This window comes from Rana temporaria, chromosome 1 (genome assembly GCF_905171775.1).
Source record: "Rana temporaria chromosome 1, aRanTem1.1, whole genome shotgun sequence".
Classification (NCBI taxonomy): Eukaryota; Metazoa; Chordata; class Amphibia; order Anura; family Ranidae; genus Rana; species Rana temporaria.
Genome location: NC_053489.1, coordinates 213,459,416 through 213,468,971, shown reverse-complemented (window position 1 = coordinate 213,468,971; position 9,556 = coordinate 213,459,416). Strand labels below are relative to the sequence as shown.

The 9,556-nt window shown below is 42.0% G+C and overlaps 1 protein-coding gene across 1 annotated transcript in view; it reads left to right on the top strand.

Moving 5' to 3' along the window:
* The first annotated feature begins 1,360 nt into the window (after positions 1-1,360).
* Positions 1,361-9,556, top strand: part of GGT1 (gamma-glutamyltransferase 1) — a 174,405-nt gene continuing 166,209 nt past the window's right edge. Inside the window, exon 1 of the mRNA XM_040349374.1 lies at positions 1,361-1,512. Coding sequence (XP_040205308.1) covers positions 1,436-1,512 — 77 coding nt within the window. The 5' untranslated portion in view covers positions 1,361-1,435. The remainder of the gene's footprint in view (positions 1,513-9,556) is intronic.

Sequence of the window (9,556 nt, the reverse complement as noted above, 5' to 3'; positions counted from 1 at the left end):
GGATCCTTATCCTAATGTTAGCTTTGTGATTTGAGCCTTTTGTATCTTTTAAAACTGAGCTTTACCTGAACTGTGAAGTGCCCTGGGCTTTTTATTAAACTGTGCAGTGTGGGACACTGGTTGATATTACCTTCTATCTGTTAGTTTTCCTCAGTGGTATGCCTAGTATGCTGTATGCCCCCCGTTTGCTGCATCTCCTTCCTCTTGCTTTTGCCTTCTCTTTTTTACCCTGACTCTTCCTTGGCACATGTTGCTTCTTACACATCACCTGGAACAATGTTATATGGGCATGCACTGTTCACATGTTAATATATGTCATGGGCTGAATTTCTTTTTCAACCATTTTAGCTATTTCATGAACCCATGATTCCTGAATTTGATCTAATTTTGACATATGTTGGTCCTATGTTGCCCTATGTTAGATAGGTTTCACCTGTGACTATGTGATTTACCAAGCTATTGTTTTTATTTTCTCTATGTTCAAAGCTGTACCCCTTTTATTCTTTCCTAAATGAAAAAATAAAATATTTATAATGTAAATGTAATTATGTGGCAGACTGGACCCACCTAAGACCCTGTAGCAGACCGGGTTCACACGTGTGTGGGGCTGGTTTCAGTGCGATTTGTCTGGTGCAATTTCACACATGAACCAAACTGAAAATCGTGCCTAACCATAGGCGTGTGCACAAGGTGTGCCTGGGCACACCCTAATCACCCCATATGGGGAAGATTCCCCCTGTTTAGACCCCTGATATTTCAACAAAGCCTCCTAACGGGTCTTCTGAAAAAAAAAAAAATTATAAAAAGAAATGATAAAAAATAATAATAATAATGATAATAAAAAAATTATAAAAATTAAATCTACTTACAGTGTCCACTGTCCTACCGACACCAATCTCTGCCCTACTGACACTGTCCATTGCTCTACTGACACATGCATAGGTGTTTGAGCTTTGGGGTGCACACGCTAATGCAATAGGCTGCGCACACCTATGTGCCTAACGCTTTTTAAAAATCGCACTGCGGCCAACCCGTACATATGTGAACCAGCTCCATATAAAGCCGGTTTGGTTCACATGTCACGCGGATCAGATGGGGTTCAAAATGCATCTAATTCCCTAATATGTGAACTGGGGCTAAAATGCCCAGATGACAGGTTATAATGTGTATAGCTGAACCCCTTTTTGCTGTAAAAAAAGAATTATTTGTGCATTTTAAATCACTTTGTGAAAAGTCAATTATTGTGTTTTAAGTAGAAAAATGTGATTTCTTGGGTTAGCACACCTGTTCCTTTTACCTAGAATGCTGCTGAGCAAACAAAGTCTTAATTTTCTGTATAGAGTTTCTGATCCTTGCGGTAAGAGGAAAGTTCATTATACGTCTCCCTGCCCCGTCTCCTCCTCTCAGTAAATTATAACCAGCCCCTGTCAGCTTAATGGCTCAACAGACAGAAGAACTTGCCACACTCACCTTATCTCAGCAGCACAATTACTGCAGAACCACAACTGAGAGGTAAGGAAAAAGGTTATTGCTAAACACAGGTATATGGGGAGTTCAGGGCTAGAAGTTAAAATGTGGATTTCGCTTTACTGTAGTATAATTCATCTCTTTTTATATTTTAACTAGTGAAGACTTGGAGGAAGTCTGTGTAAAAAACTGCTTGTGACAGCTGGACTGTGGCTGTACTTTTTCCCTGTTAGTAACAGGCTGCTTATCAGCTGGGTCTTATATGTGGCCGGATTCTGTACTGTACTAATCATTCACTGTATAGATATACCTCTGAAGCTCAGAAGAAGCAGTGTACACTAACTAATCTTAGACTAACAGCTGTCATATGTATGGTCCTATGGGGCTGATTTACTAAAGGCAAAACAGACTGTGCACTTTGCAGTTGCACTCTTCAAATGCAGTTGTTTCAGATGCTTCCATTATGCAATTCTGTGCAAGCAAAAAATTGTGTTTTTTTTCCCTTGCGTGTCATTGTGTATTCTTTGCAAAGGCATTCTTTACCTCAGTTACTAAGCTCTGGAGCAACTGAACTTTGCAAAGTGCACAGTCTAATTGCCTTTAATAAATCAACTCCTATGTTTTCACTTTGGTTAATAAAGTCCTTCTGATTGTGTTTTGTGAGTACTGTTGGGGTTAAGGTAGGATAAGCTGTAACCAAGAATGGCAATCAGCAAAATCATTGTTACGCTAACTTCAAGCATTTTAATGCAGCTTTTACAAAGATAAGAAAACGAGGAGATGAAGAGAGTAAAGCTGCCGTATGCTGGTAGATTTCATCTGTAAGAACATTTATATGATAAAAATCTCATCATAACACATTCCATGAGATAATAAATGTACTGATAAAAAAACATTTTTTACATTGTTTATTCATGCTTTCTAGGTGTACTGTACTGTACACAGTGTGTTCTACATGGTATATAATGAAGATGTTCTGTACTACCTCTAAGGTTCAAGTCAGACAGGCAGATCTTGTTTACATCTGACCAACAACATTCTTTACATTTTTTTTATTTTAGCCATCTTTTAGCAGCAATAGTAAATGCTCAAAAATCAATGACACAAGTAGTAGAACTACAAACTTCTCCAACCGAAACTGTGCGAACTACCTTAGAGATCTCATCAGTGTTTTTGAATTTGTTTTTAAACTTGTATAGTAGTATCCTATAAGGAAGCTAAACAGCAACTTTTTCCTTATTCCATTACACTAAAGCCTTGTACACACGATCAGCCCATCCGATGAAAACGGTCTGAAGGACGGTTGTCTTGGGTTAACCGATGAAGCTGACTGATGGTCCGTCACGCGTACACACCATAGGTTAAATAACCGATCGTGTCAGAACGCGGTGACGTAAAACACAACGACGTGCTGAAAAAAACGAAGTTCAATGCTTCCAAGCATGCGTTGACTTGATTCTGAGCATGCGCAGGTTTTTAACCAATGGTTTTGCATACGAACGATCGGTTTTGACCTATCGGTTAGCAATCCATCGGTTAAATTTTAAAGCAAATTTGCTTTTTTATAACCAAAGGTTAAATAACCTATGGGGCCCACACACGATCGGTTTTGACCGATGAAAACGGTCCGTCAGACCGTTCTCATCGGTTTAACCTATCGTGTGTACGTGGCCTAACCGAATTATCAGTGGCTGATAGAAAGATGTTGGATCAACCCTTGACATTAGAGGAACTTAAAACTGCCTCTGCTAGTATTATTATTATTATTATTATAATACACGATTTATATAGCGCTAACAGTTTATGCAGAGCTTTACAATGTATAGGGGGGACAGCACAATTACAGTACAGATCAATACAGAAGGTACAGTAGGGCCCTGCTCGTAGAGCTTACATTTTAAAGGGTGGGGGTGGTGGTACAAAAAGGTAATAGCTGCAGAGAATGATTTGATGGGGGCGCCTCAGGCACAGTTGTTAGGTGGGTGTGGGATAGGCTTCCCTGAATAAATGAGTTTTCCGGGATCTCCTAAAGGTGGAGAGGTTAGGGGCTGATCGGACATACTGGGGCATGGAGTTCCAGAGGATGGGAGAGGCTCTGGAGAAGTCCTGAAGGCAAGCATGGGAGGAGGTAACAAGAGAGCAGGAGGTCCTGGGAGGAGCGGAGGGGGTGATTTGGGCGATATCTGCAGATGAGGTTGGTGATGTAGATGGGGGTGATGTTATGAATGGCCTCGTATATTGTGGTTAGCATTTTTAATTTTACACGGTGGGGTAGGGGAAGCCAGTGAAGGGATTGGCAGAGAGGAGCAGCAGTTACAGATCGGTTAGTGAGGTGTATTAGTCTAGCTGCAGAATTCATAATAGACTAAAGGAGGGATAGCCTGCTTAAGGACAGGCGTAATTAGCAGTGGCGTCTCCAGCTTTCATATTTAGGGGGGGCACATGGGGGGACAGGGACAAAAGTAGGAGGGCCAACTATAAAATGCAATTTTTATATATATATATATATATATATATATATATATATATATATATATATATATCCTGGGGCCCTTTACTACGATCCCACAAAGGGCCCTTTCACATGTTCTGCAGTGAGCACCTTTCCTACTATACTGGGGCCCCCCAGGGTGGCAGAAAACAAGAGATATATGTCACCAGCACACCAAGAAATATAAGGGTCCAAAGCAGTGGGAGAACTCTCAGGGTTGCAAAGGTCGTCTTGCCACCGGGCCCTAGTGTTCTGCCACTGTAGGGTTCCCCAGCTGTCCTGTTCCATCTATTGACAGCGCTAGTCTGGCATCTGTCTCCTTGGCAGCGGCGGCAGTCTATTAGGACCTAGTGCTGGTGAGATTATGGGTGCATGCAGGGGAAGGCTGGCACTATTGGTTATAGAGAGCCAAGCCCCCAGCTGGTCACCTAGCAGCAGTAATGCTGTATAACCTTCTCTGTTGACATGCTGATCGGGATGTGATCCAGTGATTCTCCCAGTCAGATCTAATAAACACAGTATTTATTAGCATCAAGAGTACAACCACATATATAATCAACTGTATGTTCAGCAGCCATGTGGGCTCTATGCCTGTAAAGTGTGGGGTTTGATCAATAAAATCTCTGATATTTAACACTAGGATTTGACAAGGAGCATCACCTGGATTGCATCCCGATCAGCATGTCAGAGAAGCTCCACTGCTGCTAAGCAATGTGCAGGGAGCTCAACTGTCTACAACCAATAGAGATGGGCTCGGGTGTGTTTGAAATCCCACATGCCCGATCCAGCCAGGAAGCCGACACTCCACAGTGCTAATCACAGCCAGTGACACATTTCCTGATCTGTGCAGCTGCGAACCGGGAAATGTCTCACTGCCTGTGATTAGCGCTGTGCAGTGTGGGTTTCCTGGCATGCTCTGGCATGTGGAATTTTGAACATGCCCGGCCCATTTCTAACAACAAATTGTGCTGGCCCTCCTCTACATCAGCCCCATAAAGTAACCAGCACTGGGTTCCAATGTGCTGCCGCCGCTGCCATGGAGACAGAGACCAGCGCTGTAAATAGTCAGGACAGGACAGCAACTCTGGTTGTTCCACCACTGGTCCACACTGGGAGGATTCCCTCATCCACCTATAATGTGTAGATGGGGGAATTGGATCATTTCTTTTTTTTTTTCATTCAACCTAATAGCTGAGCTAAGACCAGCCATAGGCAGTTTAAATCTCAGCTGGTTGAGCAGGAACCATTAATGAGCAGGTTCTCTTATGATTATCACTAGTGGTTGCTATAGCCACTAGTGATAATCACTGTTTGTCGGGAGAATACAATTGCTGGGCAGGAGGGATATTTCCCTGTCAGCACTGTCTGTGTTGATGGGGGGAATCATGCAAGTTTCTTTCCTGCAATCTGTGGATGCAGGAAAAAAAATTGCGACGATGACGCGGCGACGTGCGCGACGATGGAAGGTAAATACTTCCACGCATGCGTCGAATCATTACGACGCATGCGAGGGATGGGAGCGGACGGACTGATCCGGTGAGTCTGTACAGACGACCGGATCAGTCCGCTGGACTGGATTCCAGCGGATAGATTTTGTAGCATGCTACAAAATTTTTATCCGCTGGGAATCCGTCGGCTGGATTTTTATCCGCCGAAAATTGTCTGCTCGGGCCTACACACGACCGGATCTATCCGCTGGAACTGATCCGCGGATAAATCCCAGCGGATAGATCCGGTCGTGTGTACGGGGCCTCAGAGCCCGGAGCCAAGGAAGGATTCGTTGGGAGAGGAGCTACGTACTACCGCTGGGATCTCTTATTACCCGTCAGGGTGGATATTGATGCCTGTATGACCTCATCTAACAGGGCATCCAACACTTCTGGTAAGGGTGTTTACTTACCACTTTTGGTGCGACTGTGAGGAACAGTTACGTCCATTCAACTCACAATAAATCGGTGGTGGATTCTTCTCTTCACTTGATTACATTTTTGGTTGTCACCATATAAATTGGACATTACAACAGTATCACGTTTTGGACACTAATTTAATTAATTTTTTTTTTATTATTATTTTGCGTGTTATTTGTTAGTATCTCTTGAGAGGGGTATTAACCTATATATATATATATATATATATATTTACACTTTGTTTGCACTGACTCATGTTGTGTTTAACTCATATTCATATCTACACTTAATTTAAGTAGTGTGTTTTTTTAGCGCTATCTACCTTTCCTTTTTCTTGATTCTGTTTACATGAGTATCACATGTTTTTTAGGTGTGCAGCTTTTCTTTTAAAATAAAATTTTTATTTATCAAGTTTTTTCTTAGCACAGTATGTTTCCTTGGTTTATTCTATCTGAGCAGTCAGCTGACTTTTTGTAGGGGGATAATTGTGTATATATATATATATATATATATATATATATATATATATATATATATATATATATATATATATATATATATATATATATATATATATATATATATGTACCGTTAAGAGGCAGCCTCACTGTGCCCATCAAATGCAGCCACTGTGCCATCAATTGTCACCACTGTGCCATGCCATCAAATGCAGTCACTGTGCTATGCCATCAAACGCAGCCACTGTGGCATCAATTGTCACCACTGTGCCATGCCATAAAACGCAGTCACTATGCCATCAATTCGCACTACTGTGCCATGCTATCAAATGCAGTCACTGTGCCATGCCATCAAACGCAGCCACTGTGCCATGCCATCAAATACAGTCACTGTGCCATGCCATCAAACACAGCCACTGTGCCATCAATTGTCACCACTGTGCCATGCCATCAAACGCAGCCACTGTGCCCCTCAATTGTCGCCACTGTGCAAATTGTCACCACTGTGCCCTTTAATTGTCGCCACTGTGCCCATTGTTGCCACTGTGCATGTCACTGTGCCCTTTTATTGTTGCCACTGTGCCCATTGTCACCGCTGTGCCCATTGATGCCACTGTGCCCTTTGTCACCACTGTACCCATTGATGCCACTGTGCCCTTTGTCACCACTGTACCCATTGATGCCACTGTGCCCTTTGTCACCACTGTACCCATTGTCGCCTCTGTGCCCATTGTCGCCGCTGTGCCCTGTAAAATACCCCCCCGCCCGGCACTTACCTTTCTCCCTTGACGTCCCTCGATGTCTTCTCCCGCCCTCGATGACGCTTCAGCCAATCAGGTTACCGATAACCAGAATCGGTGAACCTGATTGGCTGAGACGGCCGTCAGTCTTATCCAAGGAACGCACCTCCCGTATGTCCCGAGGATAAGCTTCCGGAGCCGAGGGCTGTACTCGGAAAGCCGCTGGCTCTGATAGGCACTTCCGCACAGCCAACCAGCTGCCATTATTCAGGTAGTCGGCGCTCACCGTCCGGCCATCTGAATAGTTGCGGCAGCGGCCGGCAACAATAACATAGAATCATGCAATGCATGAATCTATGTTATTCAGTGGCGGTGCGAGAACCAGAGGGGGCGGCGCTCCAGCGCCCTCTATAGACGCACCGCCACTGTTAAGAGGTAATTGTGACATGGAACACTCAGATTAGCTTTACAATGTTAATAATTTTATTTAGGAGAAGAATGGGCCTGATGTGATGGAGGGTTCTGAGCAATAGTTGAAGTACAATCTGGTGAGCACAAACAGAGTTTTTTTCTTTTTCTTGTTAGGTGGGGTTATTTGTTTTAAATGTTTTGTGTGTTTTTGAGTCTTTTGATGTATTAAGAAAAAAAAAATTATAAAAAACTATGTGATTGCATTTTTTTTCTTTTATATGTAACTAAAGGAAGTATTCATATAAAAACAATTGCTGTTTGTCCATTGAAACTGCATATACCATATTTGCCGGCGTATAAGGCGACTGGGCATATAAGACGACCTCCTAATTTTCCAGCTAAAATGTTAGTTTTGGGATATACTCTCCGTATAAGACGACCCCCTTCCCCCTTCCCCCCTCACTGTGCCACATGCCTTACTGTGCCATTGCATGCCTCACTTTGACGATCTCCATACCTTATCCTTGGCAGAGTCAGTCAGACTGCGGGCGTCCATTGTTCAAAAGCCGCGCCTCCTCCTCGTGCTGTTCCGTGATAGACAGAACACTCAGTTTCCCAGCAGAGCCTGTGTTCAGTGTTCCACCTATCATGAAACAGCACGAGGAAGAGACGCGGCTTTTGAACAATGGAGGCCTGCAGTCTGACTGACTCTGCATCCGGCGTATAAGACGACCCCCAATTTTTGAGGCATATTTTTAAAATATAAAAGGTCATCTTATATGCTGGAAAATACAGAAATATTGTTGTGTATTAATGGGGCAAAATAAAATGTTCACAGGCTATATTCTCTGCAGATCGAATGTGTGAATGGGAAAAAAAAAAAAAAAAAAAAAAAAAAAAAAAAAAAAAAAAAGTATTATTGCCACTAGATGGTGAAGACTATTACAATAAATAAGTAAGTATGCTTCTCAGCAACATAGTGGGGATACTGTGGTGTTTTCCTTATTCACACATTCCATCTGCAGAGAATATAGCCTGAGAACATTACATTTTGCCCCATTCGCACAGAATTCATTTACCTTCTGTTTTGATGGACAACTTTGCAAATCTTTTAAGAACACTGTCTTATTTGCAGCTTCATTACAACCATAATTACAATTTATTTAGGACCCATGCACTCCACTGTGCTGTGAAAATCCATGTTACCTGCATTGGTGCACTATGAAGGTGTGTTGGGGAAACAATAACAATGAACAACGCACTAACACACCTTCACAATAGTGTTGCTCACGAATATTCGCATTGCGAATATTCGTTACGAATATGGCATATTCGAATATTCGCGAATAACTCGAATTTCGCGGCCAATATTCGCTATTCCGAATATTCGTATTTTTTCAATTTTATTTTTAAAACAGATCACATCCTAGTTATCTCCATCGACGTCTAAAAGCATTGCTGGTATGATTAGAGACCCTGGGCAGAGTAGCTAAGCTGAGGCGATCCTTTTATGTTGCCGAATATTCACAATCGCGAATATTCGATTCCCGAATATTCGCGAATACTTTCTCCGCCCTTCTTTTGCATCAGAGCCAATCAGAGTTCTCCTACCACAGTTGTCATAGGAGAGAGTGGAGTGTTTCTGTGCGTTTTTCCAGTCTTCCATCTTCAAAGAATTTTCCATCTTTTGTCACGTGTCATCATCATTTGCATTTCACCTCTTTAATGAGAATAATAACTGTTTAACATAAAGACATTTAAGAGATGTCAACGTAAACGGTTTACTTGTATTTTCCAAATCTATGGTTATTCAATATTTATTAAACTAATCAATATACAAATTGGTCAAAGTAAACCCTCAAATCTATATAATAATGTATTTATTTTATTAATACCTTGTTAGTTGCAGGGTCCATTACGTAAAACCACACTTTTTCCAAAGGGCAGGTGAAATTGAATGTTTCAAAATTTCGCAATCAATTTCGCATTCGCATTAGCGAAATTTCGCAATCAGTTTCGCATTAGCGAAATTTCTCAAAAATTTTTTTTGGATAAAATATCACGAATATTCGATTTTAGCGA